General features: G+C 39.1%; 4 protein-coding genes and 1 pseudogene across 6 annotated transcripts; 1 reads left to right on the plus strand and 4 right to left on the minus strand.

Annotated features, from left to right (window-relative positions):
- Nucleotides 59–1,905, plus strand: LOC18793353 (high mobility group B protein 7). Its single transcript, XM_020555071.1, has 8 exons — nt 59–245; nt 453–535; nt 636–690; nt 798–896; nt 1,107–1,164; nt 1,264–1,308; nt 1,417–1,533; nt 1,643–1,905. The coding sequence occupies exons 1-8, from the start codon at nt 127–129 to the stop codon at nt 1,691–1,693; spliced, it is 627 nt and encodes a 208-aa protein (XP_020410660.1). The 5' UTR covers nt 59–126; the 3' UTR covers nt 1,694–1,905.
- On the minus strand, nt 1,972–4,532 carry LOC18791018 (DNA damage-repair/toleration protein DRT100). Its single transcript, XM_020555070.1, has one exon. The coding sequence runs from the start codon at nt 4,102–4,104 to the stop codon at nt 2,215–2,217; it is 1,890 nt and encodes a 629-aa protein (XP_020410659.1). The 5' UTR covers nt 4,105–4,532; the 3' UTR covers nt 1,972–2,214.
- On the minus strand, nt 7,099–21,955 carry LOC18793279. 2 transcript variants are annotated; one of them, XM_020565785.1, is made up of 2 exons: nt 21,854–21,955; nt 7,099–8,783 (listed from the first exon to the last, which is right to left on the minus strand). In XM_020565785.1, exons 1-2 carry the CDS (start codon nt 21,902–21,904, stop codon nt 7,452–7,454), a joined length of 1,383 nt encoding a protein of 460 aa, XP_020421374.1. In that variant the 5' UTR covers nt 21,905–21,955; the 3' UTR covers nt 7,099–7,451. The 2 variants fall into 2 exon arrangements, with proteins under 2 accessions (XP_020421374.1, XP_007223134.1); XM_007223072.2 differs by lacking the exon at nt 21,854–21,955 and having other exon boundaries at nt 7,099–9,322.
- Nucleotides 9,592–17,565, minus strand: LOC18789583 (protease 2). Of its 2 annotated transcripts, none has more exons than XM_007221893.2 (12): nt 17,494–17,565; nt 16,974–17,313; nt 16,476–16,765; nt 16,183–16,377; nt 15,243–15,589; nt 14,470–14,761; nt 13,324–13,482; nt 11,928–12,293; nt 11,282–11,347; nt 10,990–11,038; nt 10,246–10,369; nt 9,592–9,997 (listed from the first exon to the last, which is right to left on the minus strand). In XM_007221893.2, exons 1-12 carry the CDS (start codon nt 17,524–17,526, stop codon nt 9,907–9,909), a joined length of 2,352 nt encoding a protein of 783 aa, XP_007221955.2. In that variant the 5' UTR covers nt 17,527–17,565; the 3' UTR covers nt 9,592–9,906. The 2 variants fall into 2 exon arrangements, with proteins under 2 accessions (XP_007221955.2, XP_020421355.1); XM_020565766.1 differs by having other exon boundaries at nt 16,974–17,318; nt 17,494–17,511.
- Nucleotides 17,813–20,428, minus strand: LOC18788481 (annotated as a pseudogene).

Genomic DNA, 22,638 nt, shown 5'->3' on the forward strand with positions numbered 1-22,638 from the left:
TCTTCGGTTTTCGTCGAATTTCAAACTGAAACAAATCAAAATATATATTTGCTTTGGGTTCACTTCACCCTTTGATATTCAGACAGCGTTCATACTTTCGTAGAAGAAGAAGAAGAAGAAGAAGAAATGGGAGGTGGGTCAATGAAATCGAACCCAACCAAGGCGAGGAAGAGGGTGGAGGCCACTGAGGAGTCAAGTGTACCTTCTCTTGTTCGTGGCAAGGACGGCAGTGCCTTTGCCCGATGGTACCCATTCCCATCTCTCCTCACCGCTTATCTTTCTTTTCCTTTCAAATTTCCCATTTCTATTTTTCTTCTTTATTTTCCATGTGTGATTACTTCTATTGCATTTATGACTGCCCTGGTTTTGTTTTCTTGGCTGTGAAGGAATTTATACTTTTTAGGGCAGATTGATTAGTCAACATATTGACTAGATTGTGGGTTATTTTGCAGCGAGGAGTGCAACAAGAATGTCCCAGTGGCACTCATCAGCATGCACAGCTGTAGCCTTGATGCTAAAATCAAGTTGCATCTGAGTGGGTTTTGCTTTTTATCTTGTTTATTTATTTATTTATGGGGGAGAATATTATATCATTTGGTTGATTTGGTTTGCTTTACTTGTGTATGTTCGTTCAGGCTCTCAAGTTGTGGAAAGGCAGCCTGAAGCGAATAAGAAGTCTCCCACAGAGAGGTATGCCCAAATTGCTCTGGCTCTTTCTCTTCCTTTGAGTTGCTCTTGCTCTTGCACTTGTGTGATTTACTTATCTCTTGATTTGGTTAAATTGTAATTTTTTGTAGGAAGAGGTCCACTACATCAGAACCCAAGTCAAAGAGAGCTAAGAAGGACAAAGATCCAAATGCACCCAAGCGCCCTCTCACTGCCTTCTTCCTCTTCATGTAAATCTCATCTCACCCTCTGTTTCTGTGTGTGTGTGTGTGTGTGTGTGTGTGTGTGTGTGTGTGTGTGTGTGTGTGTGTGTGTGTGTGTGTGTGTGTGCAATAATGCAATTACCAATATAATACAATGTGCAGCACTGTCAGTTTGTATGATGGTTGCATGTGTGACGTTGCTTGGTGTTAATTGGGGAAGGATTTTGTATACTGCAGGGACGATTTCAGGAAATCCTTTAAGGAAGCTAATCCTGATTCGAAGCTTGTTAAGACGGTATGTTGTTTTCAATCTTATGTAACTCCATTCATGTATGGTATGCTATGTTTTGATGATTTTGGGCATTAGCGCTTTAACTTAAAAAACGGATTTCAGGTTGCAAAGGAGGGTGGCGAGAAGTGGAAGTCTATGACTGACGAGGTTTTGTTTTGAATTCGTTTTGTCTTTTTAAGGTTTTGTTTCGTTGCTTGTCGACAGCAAATGGTGAATTGACTATAATTTCTTGTGTCGGATGTCAAATGTGTTTAGGAGAAGAAGCCATATGTGGATAAGGCAGCTGAGCTTAAAGCAGAGTATAAAAAAGCATTGGAGATGGAGACTGATGATGCTGATGTTGATGCCGATGCCGATGCAGAAGTTGGGGATGTAAAGACTCACTTTTGCTCATTCTTCAATTTTGAGTGTTATGATAATTGTAGCTCAGCTCTTGGGTTAAATTTTGATATATTTTCTTTTTGTTTCGTTGGTTATTCAGGATGAAATTGAAGGAGGTTCAGAGAAAGAAGCTTCAGAGAAGGAAGTTTAATGAATGTGTCCTCCATTTAGGGAAATGGTGTCTAATACATGTTTCTGGATTCTTGTAAATTCTCAGTCTGGTTTTGTTCGAATAGATATAATGGCAGTTTTGGTAGTTCTGTGTTGAAATAGGAAATGTTTAGTGCCTTGCTTACTCACTGTCTTGTGGGATTGGAACTTGGAATGATGATGAACAGTTGCATTTCGTAGCATTTTAAGTTACAAAGTGCATTTTTGTAGCATTTGAAGCAAATGATTTCTTCTATATGCTGTGTCTGGATGTTAAGCTTAAGTAAAACACCTTACGGATATGGAAACAAGGTTTCTTAAATTAAAAATGAATAGGATAATCATGTAAAAAGAAACAGATAATAAGTGACTATCTCTTGGCTTGGCTTGGCTCTTGCAAGTTGCAAGTTACAATTGCAGTAGACATCCTATGTCCTATATTAATTTATGATCATGTCTCAATGAAACTGGTGATATGGTATGGGCTGCTCCTGCTCCTGCTCCTGCACCCGAGTCAGCTTCTTACTGGCTCTGCCTGCAAGGTGGCATAGGCTTGCCACAAAGGCACAAATTGTGCAGATATGCAGCTGCAGGAAAAATGTTAAATGGTCTCCCTTGTGGGATCTCCCCACACAACCTGTTTGCCCTGAAGCTTGCGTGCTTGAGACGTTCAATCCCCAGTAGGCTGTTTGGAATCTTTCCAGTGAGCCCATTGATGGACACGTCAAGCCATTGAAGCTTCAACAGCAACCCCAAACTTGTGGGGATGGTGCCTGTTATCTGGTTTCTTGATATATCAAACCTCTCCAGTTGAGCCAGGTTTGAAACTGAGTTGGGGATGGGACCAGCGATCTTGTTGCTTCCTACGTCGAGCATTTTCAGCCTCAAGCCTTCCCTAAACTCTGGGATGCCACCAGAAATTTGGTTGTTGGATACATCTACAACCTCCAAAAATCTGCTTACCCTGTCATTTAAGATTCCTGTCGACCCTGAGAGAGATCCGGTGAGCTGATTTGCGTGTACATCCAGGGAAGAGAGGGTGTCGGGCAACTTGATTTCGGAAAGATCAGCCTTGAGTTGGTTGTTGGAGAGGTTGAGGTTCTGCAGGCTTGACATGTTGGCCAACAAGTTTGAAATTCCACCAGTAAAATGATTATGAGAGAGGTCAATGGAGTTGAAAGAATCAGGCTTTGCAAAGCTTGGGAGGGTTCCGCTTAACTGGCAGCCGGCAAGATGAACATCTCGAAGCTGTCTGCTCCTGATCCAATCTGGAACTTTCCCCAAACTGAGCTTGTTGTAAGACAAGTCTATTGACAAGAGAGAAGGAATGCCCGTGGCAAGGGTAGAGGGAAGAGGGTCTGAAAGCCCATTGGCAGATAAATTTAGGTACCAGAGGTTGTGCAACCTTGAAATGGAAATGGGAATGTGGCCGGTAAGGCGATTGGAGCTCAATGAAAGACTGGTAAGGGATTTGAGGCCCTCCACCTGGACTGGGATTATGCCGGTCAGCTGGTTTTGGTTCAGGGAGAGGTCCAAAAGCTTGGGCAAGCTGAAGAGGGAAATGGGCATCTGACCAGAAAACTGGTTATTGGAGAGGTCAATCAAAGTGAGGTTTGGTAAGTAGCGGCCACCAATGAAATCTGGAATGAGGCCGGACAACATATTGAAGCTGAGATCAAGATACTGCAAAGCATGAAAATTTTGAAAAGTGGGAGGGATTGAACCGGTGAGGAAATTTCTTTTTAAATTGATTTGGACGAGATTGGTGAGATGGCCTAGGGTTGGGGGAATCTGACCCCTGAAACGGTTGCCGCTGAGGGAGAGGCTTTGGAGGGAGGACAACTGACCTAAACCTGGAGGAATGTTCCCTACGAGGGAATTGTCTTCAAGGGCCAATTGGGTGAGGTGGGCGAGATTAGAGAAGCTCTCTGGAATTGGACCCGTGATTTGCTTGAACCCACTGATTACCATTACCTCCAAGAAATTCAAATTGCCCAGAGAAGGGGAGAGAGTGCCCTTCATGTAAAGGCCAGAGTCTCTATCTGCAGCAGCATCACCAGCAGCTGTAGCTGGTCTCTGCAACTGCAACACAGTAACCCTCCCAGCTGGATTGCACTCAACACCTTCCCAACCTCCTCCACAGCAGTCTCTGCCTATCCATGAAGAAAGAATTCCTGTTGTGTCCTTGATGATTCTGCCTTTGAAGCTCACAAGGGAAGCTCTATCTGCTTCTGCGCAAACAGGGGATCCTCCTCCTTCTCCTCCTCCTCCTCCTCCTGTTTCTGTTTGAGCTTCAGAGGAGGACACTAGCACTATTGACAACATACAATACAATATTAGTGATAATACTAGCATAATTTGGTTGGAGTTGGAAACCCTTCTCAGGACCACGACTGGCATTTTCATTTTCATCACTATGATGAACGATCTGATTATTTAGAAGAAAAATAAAAATAAAAATAAAATGGAAATTTCTAGTGTATTGGGGATCTGATTGACAGGGGGGGGTTGAAATCTAGCTTGCTAGATGGTCCCCAAATTATAATTTAGAATGGAAAAGGTGGGAAAAGCTTGAAAGCAGCAGACACGGGCTTATTCTATTTCTCGAGGCCGTCCCGTAGACAGGAAGATTTAATGATGAAAAAGATGGTGGAAATGGAAACAATATGAATATGGAAGTGTGTTTCAGAATACATAATAATGGTAATAATAAAAATGGATGGATTGGAATTTGGATATGTCTCAAGGGAACTATGTCCGTCTTTATTTATACTAGTAAGTAACAACCAAAAGAGCATAATAGTTGTATGAGGGAGGGAAGGAAATAGAATGTTTGATGAAAGATGAGGGGGAAAATCAATTTAAAGACTTTCACATGTAAAATAAAATTGTGACCGTTTGATGATCACGAGGATCCTAGTTGCACTTTGAACGTTGGAGCGCACTAGATTCAAAATCTGCTGCTTAGGTTTTTTTGTTTTTTGAACTTTAAGAAATGAAATCAATCAACCCTTTATTTTGTAGCGCTCGTCGCCCTCCACAAGTTTCATGCTGCTGGTGCGTGCCAAGAATCATTTCTTGCGCCAAAGAAGAAGGCTATAATTTCTGCTGGTTTGGCTTGGAGTTAAAGAGCGCCTGACTTCTGAGTTGTGAGGGAAATACTTTCATGTGACTGGGTTGGTTGGTTGCTTCCTTCAAATTTACTTCATATTGTATTGAGGGCCAAAAACAATAAGTTAATTTTAATTTAGTATCTAAACTCTTACTTTTAAGACACGTTCTGTCCTTGCACTCTCAATTTTAACGATTACATACAATAAGCTTTTTAATTTTGTGCAATCTGGTTCTGACGTTAATTTCATTGTCAAAATTTCCGTAATTGCTTGTGTGACAAACTTGGATCCCATCTATTTACTTATTTCAATTCAGTTGAAGGGTATTTTGCTACAAAAAAAAAAGGGTTTGGTATTAATGTATGCAATGTGTTCTTCATGGACGAGAAGACACCAATTATTCGAAAAATACTCTTCAACTGACATCGAAATAAACGGATAGATGAGATCCATGCCTGCCACGCAATCAATTAACGGGAATTTTGATGTCCAAGTTAATGCCGGAACCAGATGGCAAAAAATTGAAAAGTTTTGGGTATGTAATTGTTAACATTGAGAGTGCATGGACAAACGTACCTTAAAGGTAAGAGTTCAGGGTACTAAATTGAAATTAACTCTAAAAAACGCCCCTTTTAAAAAAGGTATACATGAAAGTAATTTTCACCGTTTGTCAACTAGCTGGACAATTTTCTCCCGAGCAAATCAATTGCAACATTTATAACGGTACAATCTGAGTTTTAATAGTTTGACAAAGACAAGTGATGATAAAAGAATGGTTAGATGGAGAGAAAAGGGAAGTGTGAAAATCACTTCCCTTGATCTACCGAAGATATGTTGCAACCACCTCCTCCTGGTCGGTACCACCATATCTATTTGCTCCCAAGAAGTTCCATTGATTGCTCATGATTATTGACTTTTCCTAATTTGGAAGATAGCTTTAGTGATTATAACCAGTAAAAGTGCTTTAATCTGTCTTAAATAGATTCTAACTAGCAAAAGTGATTTAATCTGTCTTAAATTGAATGCTAATGTTATCCCCACTATACATCTCTAATTTTAATTAATTAAGTTTGTTATGTTTTTATTTTTATTTTTATTTTTTTACTGTGTCATGTTCTAAACTACTTTAATTAATCAGGAATAAGAGATTCAAATTCCGACACAAGAAAATGAACACACTACTCTAATCAACTATCCTAATCTTCGCTCTAGTGATCATTTGCATTTTGCATACGGTAAGTGATTGAGTAAAAGAAGGATCTAGGGTTTTCTAGTACCGCTTGTCCGCTATTCCAAATTTCCAAATGACATGCACATGCCTGCAGTGGAGAAGCTTTGACTTATTAAGGGGATGTTTGTCAAACTATCGTCCTTCAGTTTTGACTTATTTGGCCTTTTAACTTGTGTTTCTCTCCTAACTTTTCCCAAATAGAAATCAAATTTTATGTCTTCTCTACTGGAGGGCATGGCCGGAACGGGCAGGTGCAGTGATAGCTCTTCCATTGTCCTGTCCTACAAGGAAGAAAATAAAATAAAAAAAGCAATAAGGCTACCAAACATTTATAGTTTGATGGTGATTGAAAATGAGGAATTCTAAAATAAAAGTTTCATATTTATTTCCAATCAATAAAGACGTGTTTCGGAGATTTTTTTTTGTTTTTTGTTTTTTTTGGAGAGAAAACGAAATTTGATTGAAGCATTATTACAAATCAAATTATATGTTTAAGTAATATCATGGACACCAAATTCATCCATGGACCAAATCTGTGTCTCAAATCAAATGATATGTTCTATTTGTCAAAGAACATAAATTCAATGATTTGGGTTTCCTCGTAAATGAGTGATCAAACCTGAATCAGATTAGGTTGCGTTGATTGCGCTTAAAGGGGAATTGGCCCCCAATGCATGTATACGGATCGACAATGTTGACTAGGATGTTGAATCTATGCGGAACTGGAAAACTAGATTTCGGAGTCTTTTTAAGTTGAAGAAGATATTTTAGGCAGACATAGTACCTAATCTTGTAAACCTAAAAAACCTAGAGGGTCCTACCACATGATTCTTGTTTCATGTTCAAAGTTTATATGGTTCAACATCACATGTTAAAAAAGGAAACTTTATTAGCGGGGCCTTATAGCTGAAATGATTAAGAGTAATTATCCTTATACTTGAGGTATTGTGTTCGAATTCCCCCTCCTCCAATTACCGCTTGGCTGGCCATATATGTAAATGGTAATTTTCTCTTGCGAGGTTAAATTATGTTGCAAACACTGATGCTTATGTATGGGCAAGAGAGAAGAAAAACATCGCTCTTTTGTTGCTTGATGAACAACACAAAAACATCACTCTTTCCTTCATATATATGACACTAAACATTATTTGTAAACATCCGCATATGTCCAGAAAACATCCACATATGTCCTGTCCTGGAAAACATTCATTCCTACACACACACACACATACACAACTGATACACAGCATACCTGGAGCTGGAGCTGGATTAGGTGCATGCCCTGTGTTGATTCAAGGTACCGTACAAGGACTGATTCATGACTCATGAGAGCTTTTATTTATTTGTTTATTTATATATGAAGATGACGGACGGACGGACGGATGGGTGGATGTGTGTAAAGAGTGAGTGAGTGTCTACTTGACAAGGCCCAAGTTGAGGATGCCCCAGGAAGTTTGTGGCCATGATCTGTCTCTTGCCTTCATGAGCAGCACTCTTGCCCAAGCAATCCATCCTTCCCAAGACATCCTCTTGTCCCAAGCACTCCCCCATTCCAACATCAGAGTCAGCCCTCTCTCTGCCTCTCTCTCTGCCTCCTCAAACTTTGCTTTTCTCAAATAAACCTGAGCCAACACCACATGTGGCTCCCCAATAAAAGGGTTTCTCTCAACACACGACCTCAACAGAACCACCGTCGCTTCCTCATCATCAGCTCCTTTACCATCATCAACAATCTCTCTCTTAGAAGACGACGACGACATACCACAAACAGCTTCCCAGTACAAGTCCCTTGCAGCTAATTGCTCCTTGGCATCCAGAACCCTTGTGCACTTGTCGAAAACTGGTGGCACCACCAGCTCAATATCTTCATCTCTAGATTTGTCCAACTTGTCTCCAGTTGCAGTAGCACTAGTAATTTTCCTCTCTTCAACAAAAATCGCTTCCTCTCTCACCATCAGAGTGTATATTGCAGCCATTCTTGATATGGAATTCATCCAAAGCCCCGGCTTGCCATCGCCAGGCCACAGAGCTGCAAAGTTGTTGCCCTTAAACTCAAGGCGGCCATCTATGTTATCAAACAGCTCGTCCTGGAAACCAAAAAGTTGGTCACTGAAATCTGCTATTGTCATCATAAGAAACACTGCAACTACCCTCCTTGAGACCAAGACATCTTCCCCGGTCTTTATGTGCTTCACTGTAATCCCATTAGCAGGAACAAGAGTTTGCAGTTTCTTCCTCCAACTCCAAGGCGCTGCTGAGTGATCCTCCTGAATCTGATCCTGATTATTAGAATTAGAATTAGTGGCAGGGGCAGCAAGCGATACCTCAGATTGTTTGAGATGTTCAACGAGCTCCGAGTCTGTGTAGTGGAACAAAAGGTCATCGTGAATTAGAGACTGTCTTGGGACGATACAGAAGAAGTGAATCAAGCGTTCTGCAGCATCCCCAACATGGCCGCGGACCACTTCACGGCCTGTTGAGGGATCAAAAATGGCGAGGTTGACATAGGAATTGGAATAAGCAGAGTGAAAGAGGCCGCAAAGGCAGACAGAATCTTGGGCTTTCCATATCTTGAGAATGCGGTATATGTCAACCAGGTGTTCAAGAAAGGTGCCATGCTTGTGCCAGCACTCACCTGCTCCAACTGAGCGCAGCACACCCACAAGTGAAGGCAAATTCTCGTCGATCGCCTCCAGCTCGCCACGGAGGAAGGGGCGGGCCGAGTCTAAGAGCCTTTGCAAGTACTCCTGGCTGCTGCTCTCCGACTCCGAAGAAGATCGAAGCGATGAAGATGGCATTATTGCTGCTGCTCCTCAATTCTATAAATTTGATAGGATAATCTAAATTCTTTCTAATCAGCAATCAAAGCCAAGGGAAAAGCTACAATACAGCAAGAGAGAGAGACGTAAAAAGATTCGGTTCTTGTGAAAGCTCAGTTGTTGGGAAGAGATAAGATAAGGTTTTGTTTTGTTTTATGGTTGTTCTGTTCTGTTTTGTTTGTTACTTTGCTTGTCGGGATTTACGCCTTAGCTTTTGTAGATGACTCTATGCAGTTTGGAAAAGGATTCCTACTTCATAGATGATGACACAAACCAGAAAAACTTACTTGTAACAGGGTTCATTGTTTTGCTATTCCTGCTACTTCACAGACGGTGTTGGTGACTAATAATACAACGACACATAAACTCATTATAAATAAATTTAAACTTCAGAGAGATGCAAGGATAACTCACCCCCACAACTAGGGATTGTTCAGGATTGAAAGGACTGGTCGGTAAGAGGATTATGTTTTTCATTTTTTTTTGTCAAAAAGAAAGATTATTCAATGCAACCTAGACATAGGTTGAACTGGAAATGAAATGTTTGAACTTCGAACATAAGGCCCATTTCGCCTTCTTCTGTTCAGTTGAACGTTTAATTTCTCATGGCTTTCTCCTTCCATAAGTATATATGATTAACTGAACTGATCCAACCTCGCTAGTTTTTGAAAATGATTGTTTTGCTTGTGTAGTTGGATTGGCACTCGCAGAATCACTTCCCTATGGTTAGTCGTTATTTCTTCGTAATAATGTCACATTCAATTTTTACCCGTAAAACAAGTCACATTCAAGAGAAAAATGTAAAGAAGAGTCTCCAATGTAGGCCTATAAACGGGTCGGAGATGAAGTGGAGCACTTGAAATCCCACTCAAACCGAGTTCAAATTTTTTTTGACCCGATCCGATTCGAAATCCGATTAGATTCTAACATCACCATACCGGGCCAAAAAAATAGAACAAAAAAGAAAAAAGAAAAGCGTTTTTTTATGTATTGTTTTGTGACGTGAATCCTATATTATTTGCAACACATCCTCCTACCTGCAGCAGTCTAATTAATTCAGCCCAGATCCTTGGGCAGGAACCATTTCAAGAGCCTTCATAATGAAGGTATATATGAAGGCATCTTCTTGAAGCTTCTCAAATCTGCACCAAACAAACAAGAATAGGGAAGAAACACAAATTAGTTCCTTACAGAGAATGCATGGAAATACTTCAGACTTCAACGATCTTGAAGGCCATAGAGTTCTTGCTGTTTTTAATTATAAGCAATTGTTCCTCTCACCTTTGTGAAATTGTGACTTGCATTTACATCTAAAATGAACGGATAATAATATTTTATTTAAAATGAATAATCCACTCTGTTTCAGAAATACTAGCCAAAAGAATTTTACCTCCCCGACTTTGAAGAATGGCCAGCACCAAATTCACATTTAAACATAACGATGTTTTTATCAGTCTTCATATCCCTTAGTTTTGCCACAAATTTAGCAGGTTCTGAATACATCACACGTGGATCTGTTGCAATAAACCAGTGTCTCAAATGGAATGCCAGGAGAAAAAAAGCATTATCAGATATAATTATAACTTCCCTCTTTCCATTACACAGCTGAGTCTCATCCATGGGATCAGCCACCAACATCCAATAAGCCCTACCCACGAAGTCCTCTAAACATAATGATTTGACTTAAACATTAAAATGTGTTTAACAGTGCTCAGTTGCTGTTGGAGAATAAAAGTATTTCTAACTAGGATTCTACGTGAGTATTTGTTTAGCAGTGTAAAGTAACTTCCTCCTGTAAGTGATTTGATTTGATTTACTTTCTTTCTGTGATTAGGCTTAGACTCTATTTAAAACCTTCTAGGGTTAAAGTTAAGATCAAAGTATTACCCTACTTTTTCAACAAGGTACAACACGACTTAATCTTTTTAAACAGGGTTCCTTTTTTCCAGACCGCAAGCCTTCCGATAGATTTTAATTATATACATAAAGCAATTATCTGACAATTTCCTATTTCAAGATAATAATGAACTATATCGTGGGAGCACCCTGCAATCTTTCATGGCAATGCCAACTATTTCAAGATAATGAAGAAATTGAAATTGCAGAAGCAAAAGTGTTATGATCTTGTGCCTACCATTTAGACCAGCAGTAACAAGAATGTTTGGATAATTTTGCACCTTAACCTGCATAAAATAATGCCAAACTTAGATCATTAAGGTAAAAAATATTTTAGGAATGTATTACAATTCATGACTTAGTGCTTGGCAATTTTATCTGGGACAGAAGAATAGAGAAAGGTCTTTAATTTTGCCTATTTGTCTGTTGTCTGTAAATGATCACTTTGATGATACCAAATTATGGTTATTCTAGCTTACTTGTTATAACGATACTGATTAAAGCAGTACAGAACAGGTTATTGTCCTCACATTATCAACAGGGGAATACGACTTCATGTAAAAGTAGAACTCCTCTTTACGTGGATCACCCCATTCCTGCAGAAACAAAATTATATCAGTGAATAGTATCTAAACATACATTTTGAAAAAAAATAGTAGCAAGCTGACTGCAGTCACCAAGAGTCACCTTAGATCATAAAGATGGGGCAAATGGATATAATTAGGTAGATCTGGAAAACCAAAGAATATTTAAACAAAGTTCAAGCGAAGAACTCCAAAAATTTTGTAGCGCAAAAATAAGAAAAGAACAAGGAAAAATCGTGATGTCAAGTTCGGGTTGACCCATACAAGGATACAAGTTGCATTTGATGACAGTATCAATTAACTAGTGTTGCATTTATGTGATGTTTAAAATGATGTGATCATTATATTATTATCCACCCCAGTTAATCATTAAATCCCTAAGGAGATTAAGTTAACAATGCCCAAGTGATGATCCATAAAACTAGATGTTCATCACATGCAAGCTACGGCATCCAAGAAAATTCACCAGTTATAGACATAGCAAGAGTATTTCTGCATTCATAACAAACAATTTTACTAGGGAATTTCTTCTTCATTTCTTTCATCCTGTTAATGCTTCAACGTAAGAATCTCATGAGGAAAAGTAAAATACCTCCCACTCTGAAGTTGTGAGAGGGATAGTTGGATCAAGCATTGTCGTCAGAACATCAACAAAAGGCACTCCAGCAACAGCAGCCTTGAACAAATCAGGCCTCATATTAAGAACAGCACCAATAAGCAATCCACCTGCACTCCTTCCATCAATGCATAATCTTGCTTTTGAACAGTACTTCTTTTCTATCAAATACTCAGCACAAGCAATAAAATCGGTAAAAGTATTTTTCTTCTTTAGTAACTTTCCATTCTCATACCACTGCCTCCCCATTTCACCACCCCCACGAATGTGAGCTATAGCATAAATAAAACCATGATCCAGCAAAGACAGCCTTGAAGCTTTAAAACTGGGATCTATGCAGACCTGTTGACAAGATAAGGCTCCAAGTCATTGAGAGAGAAATGAATACAAGTGGAGAAAAAAATATTCCCAATGGCTTGATATTGCCTCCTGCAGCATTTTACATGAGCTAGACTAAAGTCTATCTTGACAAAAGTCAGCAAGTTGTTACACCAGAGTGATTAGAGCAAAGCCAGAAGAGTAACCCGACATTAAGAAGTTCAAGGTTCTGAAAAGCTTAATATGTGGCTTTATTTAGGATCTTCATTTCGTTTTTGTAGGAAACAATAATCTTACTGAAAAAATAAGTTATAAAACAGGGTAGACAAGAAATCCATCAGAAACACAGAAACAAAAACCTTAAAAAGCACCTTCTCCCAAGATGTTGGCTTTAAGTAGGATTTTAATGCTTTTTCTCACCAAGAAATTAGGATTCTAAAGATTTTCACAAACCTGTAGAAGAAAGACGCCAAGAGGACCACTGACAAACTTCAACGTATATGCGCAAGAATTACTGAACTGTGATCAGAATTAGGCATCATAGGCCAGAGACCAAATTTTACATGCTAATTACTAATCCAAACGGATGCTATAAGGCTATAACAAGAAAACTTGTAAGCTTCTTAAGAAGACATCTGATGTTCATGCATTAAAAAAGGCAGACAAAAAGAAATGGGAATCAGGACTCATCTCTCGACTCCTGATTCTCCCGAGGTGTATGGCTTTAATGTTGCTGAAAAGGAAGACTAGAGCAGTTACATATAAAATTCAGAAACTTATCTTTGTGCCAATCTCTAGTACTATAACGCAGGGAATGACTGCAATCACAAAGATGGCTCTGGTTACATATCTTTAAGGGCTTCAGATTTCAGGGCTGTACTTTGATTAATTGACCAATTAGAAGTTCTCAAGGGGTATTTTGAAACATCTCGCAAATTTTCTACAAGACATGCTTCTCAATGTAATCACATTTGGAATATAATGATTGCAGTAAAAACAAAAAAATATAAATATATCACTCGTGCCTAGTTTAATCTACGAATTCTTTTGTTACCTCATAGGAGCCATAGCCATAGAGTAGCAATGGATCCGATCCATCAAGTTTTATGAGATCCTTCCTGTAAACAATTGATATTGGTATCTGAGTACCATCTGGAGCACTAGCCCATTTCCTTTCAGTAACATAATTTGATGCTTCAAAACCTCCCAAAACCTGAGAAACAAAATTGACAACAATACTTCTGAATTACAATATTGAAATTTGTGTCTAATTTGATAGTAAGAAAAAGGCAACACTTGACCAGGCATCAAATAACTCAGGAAGATGCCATACAACCCAACTTTTTTGCCAACTCTCTCATGTACGAGGTTCTGTGATATCATGGATCTCATTCCATGCAAGACAATTGGGGGGACAAAAAACAAAGCAGACAAAATTGGGGACAAAGTGAAGTGTAAAGCATTTTCCAATAACATAATCAATGTAGAAGTGACTACTGTATATGAAATGGAAATGTATAAAAGTTCCACTTTAAATATTTAACTTTGAAAACCAAAATAGTCCTTCTACACAGTAAATAAACTTCCTGCGGTTGGAACTTCATTGGTATTTCCCCTGCAAAATCTCACATCATCGTACTAATAAGAAACCCAATTGCATACCCTTATTTTTTAAGGAAAAAAACTATGTTGTGTAAAGTTTATACAATTTTGAACAATGACCGTACTGAACCAACTTATGTTCTTTCTTTTAGCTTCCTTATACAAACTACAATTTCTTGGTTGGTATATATTCATAACAGTATATGGAGTATTCGAAAATGAAAGAGAGCAAAAATATAAGAACGAGATAATATGAGTGAATATTATGATCATGTCATGCAAAACCAGCATTCTCCCTAGACCTACAATAAACTTCGCATTAGTAAACAGATATGACCATTAAAGAAGGTAACATTTTCACACAACACACACACACATACACTCATGCACACGCAAAAACACATTTACACACACATACACACACAAAGGAACAATAAGGCCAGGTATATATATTAAAGGTAATAAACGAAATCTTAATTTCCAAAATAAAATAAAGTATAAATTCATTACTGTTGCAAGTTGAACCAATAACATTCCTATAAGGAGAGTTAAATAAGACACAATAGCAAGCTTTGAAATGCCAATAAAAACAACTTACTGTTTCGATCTTCTTCAAAACAGAAATGCCTGTCTTCATATCATAATCATATACAGACGGAGGCGTTTTCATTGAGCTATAAGAAAATCTTAAAATTCTGGAAGAAAATTCTGATTCTGATCGATCCACAGAGTATGTGGGATCCAAAAAATTAACAGCTTGACCACTGTGAAGGCTTTTAAGCGGTTGTCCAACATCTGGAAGGTGATAGATAGTGACTTTTGGTAGACCCTCTTCACGCTCATATACAACAAGGTGTTCACTAAAAAGTTGTATATCCTGAATTTTTACACTGAAGAAAATTCTAATTAGTATGCTTAAAATAAGAAAGAAAATTTGCCTGCTAAAAATAGTGAAGGTCAAAAAATTGCCACAGATTTTTCACGCCCCGAGAAAAATTCTAGAATGAATATGCAAATGCATAAGCAGCAATTGGACAATATGGCATGGAGGACTGAACAACACATCTAACTCCATCCATTGTTATATCTCTCTTATTTACAGTTAAAAGAGCACATCAAAGGAAAATAGCTAGAGAAAGGCTCCAGAAAAAGGTTCAGTTTCATTTCTAGAAAATGTGCTGCAAATCACATTTAGATATAAAATGTTTCCAATCATGCATATCACATTCAATTTACACTTAAGCTGATAATGCCACAACTAGGACATAAGACATAATTTTCATAGTTCTTAAAATTTTTAAAAATGACAAGTCAATTCATGAACATTTTAAGGTCATGAATGAGGATGCGACTACCAAATTTGATGATTACCTTTCCCTGTGTGGAAGAAGAACAGTAGTTTCAGATGTATTTTCCAGTGGACAAGCAATTACTTCAGAATTAAAACATTTGTCACTTCTCCTCCTTATAAAAAAATGATTTCCTCGATGACTAACAAATGTATCAATGCCATTTACACGAGGTGTCAGAACCACAAGCCCATCTTCAAGCTTTGCAATATCAAGGTAAAAGTTGAATCTTGTAATTTTACTTTCAGATCCAACAAATAAGAATTTTTTGCTCTCAGAAGTTTGAAGGTCAAGAGAAAACACATCATCCTTTTCATGATAGAGGCACGAGTCACTTGACTGTTCTGTTCCCAACTTATGTAACCATGCCTATTAAAAAGAAAACACGTTATAAGCTAAACAAAAAGGATTAAGCAGCACTTCACTCATAAAAGTAAACGATCGAACAGAATGCATGTAAAAGTTCTCTTCTGTGTGAGTAAGCCAGACAGGGGTAAGGCATGACCTCCTGGCTCACTGCAACAAGACAAACCAGCAAGAAAACAGAATGGACTTATACAGAAATATAGGAGGATGCATTCTAACGAGGCATTGTCACCAGTTCTCATGAAAAATTATGTAATCATTTGTATTCTCACATAAAAGCATGGGGCTGTGGTCATTGAGCACAATATCTAATAGTCAACAAAAATAAACACAGGAGAGCCTCATACATAGGATGTAAACAAATGGGGGGAAGCGCGGTAACAGAACCACTGGTAAGTTGCTGAATTCTAAAATTTACCTGAACATGAAGATCTTCAACACCAATAAGATAGCTAAATATCTTATAATGCTCTCTAGTCCTTGAATAATGACAACTCAAAAATTAATGGCACAAAGAATTGAACATGCAGGTGAAGTGGGTGTGTGAAACATGCCGTGACATGAGAAGCAGAGGGCTTGAAGCAGTAGAATCAAACCTTGTCAGGCCGGAGAGTTTCATCCATTGTAATATAAACTAAAGCCTCATCACCAGCCCATTGAAGATAGGATGTTGCATCAACTAGAGGCAGTCCCACAGGAGCACCTGTCTCAGCATCAATGACATGAATTGTATAAATTTCATTTCCTTTGGTGTCTTCTGCATATGCCACCAATTTATTATTTGGACTAACCTGAAGAAGCAATTACAAAAAAGTGGAGAACTTTGTATAATCAAACAAGAAACCACTGCAATATCTGTTATAATCATATACACCATTGTTGTGGTTACCTTAAAAGCAGCAATGCTATAATAGTCATGATGTTGAGCCTTAATATTCTCATCCAAGATTACATGCTCGGGAGGAGCATCAGGTCCGGTGGGCATTGTATCATATACAGAGGGTGGGGCCTCAGCCTGGAAGTTGGGTATTAAGCGGCGACAACGCTGAACATATTCCTTACCCTTCAAAGTCCTTCGATAGTAATAGTAGGGGCCTTTTCGTTCAGGTGCAGATATATCATCCTCCTTGATCCTCCCCCTTATCTCAGCGTACAGTTCATCTTCAAATTTCTTAGTTCCTAATGTAAATAAATCAATTAAAAATAAAATTACATTGCTTTGCTACTAAAGTTAGAAACAAGCAAACAATAATAGATTAAAGGGTGTTGAATGAAGATCAAATCAAAGTCGAAATACAGACAATTAATAGTTGAATACAAGTAACAAAGACAAATGAGACGGGAAACGAAGGGATAAGATGGAAAGAACAGATAGGTGGATACCTACCGGACATGAGGAATTGGGTGTAAGCGTTCTCTTGTTGAAGGTAAGAGAGGACGTCGGGGTTGGAGCGAGAGTCGTCTCGAAGCCAATAGTAGTTGTCCACTCTCACGTCTCCGAACATCTCCATCTTATGCTCCACCTTCTTCGCCATGGGAGGGGGAGGGGGAGGCTCACTCTGGCTCATCCTCACGGCTGCTGCTTCTGATGATGACGATGACGCTCGGACGGTGATGGATGCAGAGGCACCAACTGACGACAATACAACTGCTGGAAGGAACACAAGCTGCTGAACCAGGTTTACAAAGCTCACACCCTTGCTGGCCCTGTGGCCTTGCATTCTCATCTGTGCTATATATAATAATCCGAATTAATAATAGGCTAGTAATTAATTAATTTTTTTAGTAAACAAATTTAATTGCTTATTTTTATAATCCATTTAAGATTACACAAACTCTGAAAATAAATCCATTTAAGATTTCACAAACTCTGAAATTCTCAAAAATGGCATCTGTATGAATGATACATTTGGATTGGGTGGGTGCACCGTGCAATACATCTGTATGAATGATTTGCCTTGTCTTGTGTTTACATGATAAGATGATGAGTTGATAATTTATTTGTGGTGAATTAGACTTCAACATTTGGATTTTGGTATTGTCGTTTTGCCCCGTCCATTTTAACATGTATTTATCAAATAGATTCCATTTCAACATGTAAAATCTATTCGCACTGTTTCTGTAAATGCAAATCAAGCCGGGGTTTTTATTGGATTCGACATTTATTTTACATTATGCCGGGGTTTTCATCGAACGCATTTCTAGTATATTTATGTATAGTTAGAGGGTTTAGGAGCTGGAGCTGGAGCTGGAGCTGGTGCATGCCCTTTGTTGATTCAAGGTACCGTACAAGGACTGATTCATGACTCATGAGAGCTTTTATTTATTTGTTTATTTATATATGAAGATGACGGACGGACGGACGGATGGGTGGATGTGTGTAAAGAGTGAGTGAGTGTCTACTTGACAAGGCCCAAGTTGAGGATGCCCCAGGAAGTTTGTGGCCATGATCTGTCTCTTGCCTTCATGAGCAGCACTCTTGCCCAAGCAATCCATCCTTCCCAAGACATCCTCTTGTCCCAAGCACTCCCCCATTCCAACATCAGAGTCAGCCCTCTCTCTGCCTCTCTCTCTGCCTCCTCAAACTTTGCTTTTCTCAAATAAACCTGAGCCAACACCACATGTGGCTCCCCAATAAAAGGGTTTCTCTCAACACACGACCTCAACAGAACCACCGTCGCTTCCTCATCATCAGCTCCTTTACCATCATCAACAATCTCTCTCTTAGAAGACGACGACGACATACCACAAACAGCTTCCCAGTACAAGTCCCTTGCAGCTAATTGCTCCTTGGCATCCAGAACCCTTGTGCACTTGTCGAAAACTGGTGGCACCACCAGCTCAATATCTTCATCTCTAGATTTGTCCAACTTGTCTCCAGTTGCAGTAGCACTAGTAATTTTCCTCTCTTCAACAAAAATCGCTTCCTCTCTCACCATCAGAGTGTATATTGCAGCCATTCTTGATATGGAATTCATCCAAAGCCCCGGCTTGCCATCGCCCGGCCACAGAGCTGCAAAGTTGTTGCCCTTAAACTCAAGGCGGCCATCTATGTTATCAAACAGCTCGTCCTGGAAACCAAAAAGTTGGTCACTGAAATCTGCTATTGTCATCATAAGAAACACTGCAACTACCCTCCTTGAGACCAAGACATCTTCCCCGGTCTTTATGTGCTTCACTGTAATCCCATTAGCAGGAACAAGAGTTTGCAGTTTCTTCCTCCAACTCCAAGGCGCTGCTGAGTGATCCTCCTGAATCTGATCCTGATCATTAGAATTAGAATTAGTGGCAGGGGCAGCAAGCGATACCTCAGATTATTTGAGATGTTCAACGAGCTCCGAGTCTGTGTAGTGGAACAAAAGGTCATCGTGAATTAGAGACTGTCTTGGGACGATACAGAACTGCTAAAATATGAAAATTATGAGAGAATATTTATTTGTGGGAATTTTCTGTGTATTCTTCTCCTTGTAGGAGGTCATATTTATAATACAACGAAACCTGAATGGGCAAGTAAATAATAAATTCCTAAATCTATTTACAGTAGGAAATCAGGAATTAAAGTAAATCAATTACAATTATAATAGGAATTCTTGGTGTGTAAGGAAAGTAAGTCAATATCCACAAGTCATGCCAACACTCCCCCTCACGTTGGTGCATAGATGTCGCCAATGCCCAACTGATCCAGTGAATTGTGGAATGCTTTACTGGAAATCGTCTTTGTCAAAATATCCGCCAATTGATCCTCGGATTTCACAAAAGGAAACTGAAACACTTTAGCCTCAAGCATCTGTTTGATGAAGTGTCGATCTACCTCAACATGTTTAGTACGATCATGCTGAACCGGATTCTGTGCAATGGCTATAGCAGCCTTGTTGTCACAAAAGAGATTCATTGTGGATGTAGGTTTATACCCGAGTTCAATAAGCAACTTTCTTAACCAAAGAAGTTCACAAATCCCTTTAGTCATGCCTCTGAACTCGGCTTCTGCACTGGATAAAGCTACTACATTTTGTTTCTTGCTCCTCCATGTCACCAAATTACCTCCCACGAATGTGAAGTAACCCGATGTGAATTTTCTATCTGTTACATTACCTGCCCAATCTGCATCTGAATAACCATCAATATTTAGATGACCATGCTTTGAGAACATAAGTCCTTTTCCAGGTGCAGACTTCAAATATCTAAGTATCCGAAGAACTGCATTCATGTGGTCTTCACTTGGAGAGTGCATAAATTGACTGACAACGCTCACCGCATAAGCAATGTCTGGTCGAGTATGTGACAAATAGATCAATCTTCCCACTAACCTTTGGTATCTTTCTTTGTTAGTTGGAACTTGATCCGGATATTCTCCAAGATGATGATTCTGAACAATAGGAGTGTCCGCAGGTTTACAATCTAGCATTCCTGTGTCTGTCAACAAGTCTAAGACATATTTCCTTTGAGAGAGAAATATGCCTTGCTGCGATCGAGCCACCTCAATTCCCAAGAAATACTTGAGTCCACCTAGATCCTTCATCTCAAACTCCGTAGCCAGATAGTCTTGTAGCTGTGATATTTCCTGTTTATCATTCCCAGTAATAATCATATCATCAACATAGATTATTAATGCTGTTACCTTCCCTTTTTGATGTTTCAAGAACAGAGTATGATCTGAGTTGCACTGTTTGAAACCATTGTTCTTCATTGCCATGGTGAACCGTCCAAACCATGCACGTGGTGACTGTTTCAATCCATACAATGCTTTTCGTAACCTGCAAACTGTTCCAGTCTGAGTAGTATTATATCCAGGAGGAATATCCATGTACACCTCCTCTGTGAGTTCACCATGTAGAAAAGCATTCTTTACATCAAACTGGTGTAGTGGCCAATCCAAATTAGCTGCAAGGGACAATAAGACTCTGACGGTGTTTAACTTTGCAACTGGTGCAAAAGTTTCTTCATAGTCTATACCATAGGTCTGTGTGTACCCTTTTGCCACAAGTCTTGCCTTGTATCGCTCGATAGATCCATCTGCATTGTGTTTTATAGTAAACACCCATCTACATCCGATAGTCTTTTTTCCTCGTGGTATAGTCTCTAATGTCCAAGTCTGATTTTTCTCAAGAGCTTTCATCTCCTCTTTTATAGCTTGGACCCACTTAGGATCTTTCAATGCTTCAGAGACCTTGGTTGGAATATGGATAGCAGACAACTGATGCACAAAAGCCTTGAGTGGTTCAGACAGCTTCTCAGTGGATACATGATTTGCAATTGGATACTTGGATGTCTTGCCAATATCCGGTGAATAACGATTTGGTGGCTTCCCACGATTTTGCCTGAAAGGTAATTGATATCCAATAGTTTTATCATCTAAATGCATAAGTCTAGTAGGAGTAGTTACCTCAAGGATATTCTCAGGAGATTGGTCTGTTGGTACTAATTAATTAGTTTACTTTTGGACCAAGTAGCCTTGGTGCCCAAGTCTTGTAAAGCCTATAAATAAGGCTAATGTAATAGTTGTAGGAGAGATGTTGATGATTAATAAAATAGTTTATTTGTGGCATGGATTTGCTACGATATATGTGAGTTTGCACTAGCCCTAGATTTCGGTGCTCGTGTATGTGGTTGGTGACCTGTGTCCGGATCCCGATCCCGATAACGATTTGGTGGCTTCCCACGATTTTGCCTGAAAGGTAATTGATATCCAATAGTTTTATCATCTAAATGCATAAGTCTAGTAGGAGTAGTTACCTCAAGGATATTCTCAGGAGATTGGTCTGTTGGTACTGTTGAGTTAGAAGGGGGGGTCTTCATCTTGTTGTTCTGTATTGTCTGTAGGTGTGGGACTCGGATCAGAAATATCTTCGCATGGATCAGGTGGGTCAGGCAATTGATCGCTATGAATGGGCGATTGGTCACTTTTCAACAGAGAGTAATCTCGTGCTCCAGACTCGGGATGATCAATCATTTCTGTACATGGGAGAATTTCTTTGTTTGCCAAGTTGCTCCAATTCTGTTCTTCACTTCGTATCTCCCCCTGAAGCGCAGAATTGGATGATGGGTCATGAAAGAACAGCTCAGATTCCAGAAAAGTCACATCCAAAGTGACATAGGTTCGTTGGGTAGGAGGGTGATAACAGCGGTAACCTTTCTGATGAGTGGCATAACCCACAAAAACACAACGAAGCGCACAGGGATCAAGTTTGCTACGTTGATTTTTGTGGAGATGAACGAAAGCCACGCATCCAAAGATTCGGGATGTGAGTACCAAAACAGAGGGTACTCCTGGCTGCTGCTCTCCGACTCCGAAGAAGATCGAAGCGATGAAGATGGCATTATTGCTGCTGCTCCTCAATTCCATAAATTTGATTGGATAATCTAAATTCTTTCTAATCAGCAATCAAGCCAAGGGAAAAGCTACAATACAGCAAGAAAGAGAGACGTAAAAAGATTCGGTTCTTGTGAAAGCTTTGTTGTTGGGAAGAGATAAGAGAAGGTTTTGTTTTGTTTTATGGTTGTTCTGTTCTGTTCTATTTGTTACTTTGCTTGTCGGGATTTATGCCTTAGCTTTTGTAGATGACTATGTAGTTTGGGGAAAGAGGATAACATTGTTTTGCTATTAGTGCTGCTTCATAAATGGTGTTGGAGAAATAAACTATAAAAATTTACTTGTAATCAGGATATCATTGTTTTACTATCTTCTGCTAATAATATGACGACACGTAAAATAATTATCTCACATGTCATTATGTCATTGACCGGAATAACAAGGAGTGATATTCCAAACACCTTCAACCATCATTCAATCCTCACTCAAAATAAATAAAAAATATAAAAAAGCCAATTATATATAAATTTAAACTTTAGAGAGGTGCAAGGATAACTCACCCTCACAACTCGGGTTTGTTGAGGATTAAGGGGACTGGTAGGTAAGAGAATTATTTTTTTCATTTTTTTGGATCAAAAAGAGAAGATTATTCCATGCAACCGATACATATACCGAGGGAGGGTTGAACTGGAAATGAAATGTTTGCACTTCGAATATAAAGCCCATTTCACCTTCTTCTGTT

Source organism: Prunus persica, chromosome G1, assembly GCF_000346465.2.
Source record: "Prunus persica cultivar Lovell chromosome G1, Prunus_persica_NCBIv2, whole genome shotgun sequence".
Classification (NCBI taxonomy): domain Eukaryota; kingdom Viridiplantae; phylum Streptophyta; class Magnoliopsida; order Rosales; family Rosaceae; genus Prunus; species Prunus persica.

Coding starts and splice junctions, on each gene's coding strand:
- LOC18793353 (XM_020555071.1), top strand. CDS start 127: ATGGGAGGTGGGTCAATGAAATCGAACCCAACCAAGGCGAGGAAGAGG. Junction 536..635: donor TAAAATCAAGTTGCATCTGA/GTGGGTTTTGCT, acceptor ATGTTCGTTCAG/GCTCTCAAGTTGTGGAAAGG. Junction 1,534..1,642: donor CCGATGCAGAAGTTGGGGAT/GTAAAGACTCAC, acceptor TTGGTTATTCAG/GATGAAATTGAAGGAGGTTC.
- LOC18791018 (XM_020555070.1), bottom strand. CDS start 4,104: ATGAAAATGAAAATGCCAGTCGTGGTCCTGAGAAGGGTTTCCAACTCC.
- LOC18789583 (XM_007221893.2), bottom strand. CDS start 17,526: ATGTATTGCACGGTGCACCCACCCAATCCAAAT. Junction 16,378..16,475: donor ATAGCATTGCTGCTTTTAAG/GTAACCACAACA, acceptor TTGCTTCTTCAG/GTTAGTCCAAATAATAAATT. Junction 9,998..10,245: donor CATTCTTCAAAGTCGGGGAG/GTAAAATTCTTT, acceptor TGTTTGGTGCAG/ATTTGAGAAGCTTCAAGAAG.
- LOC18793279 (XM_020565785.1), bottom strand. CDS start 21,904: ATGCCATCTTCATCGCTTCGATCTTCTTCGGAGTCGGAGAGCAGCAGC. Junction 8,784..21,853: donor AGTCGGAGAGCAGCAGCCAG/GAGTACCCTCTG, acceptor AGCAGCAGCCAG/GAGTACTTGCAAAGGCTCTT.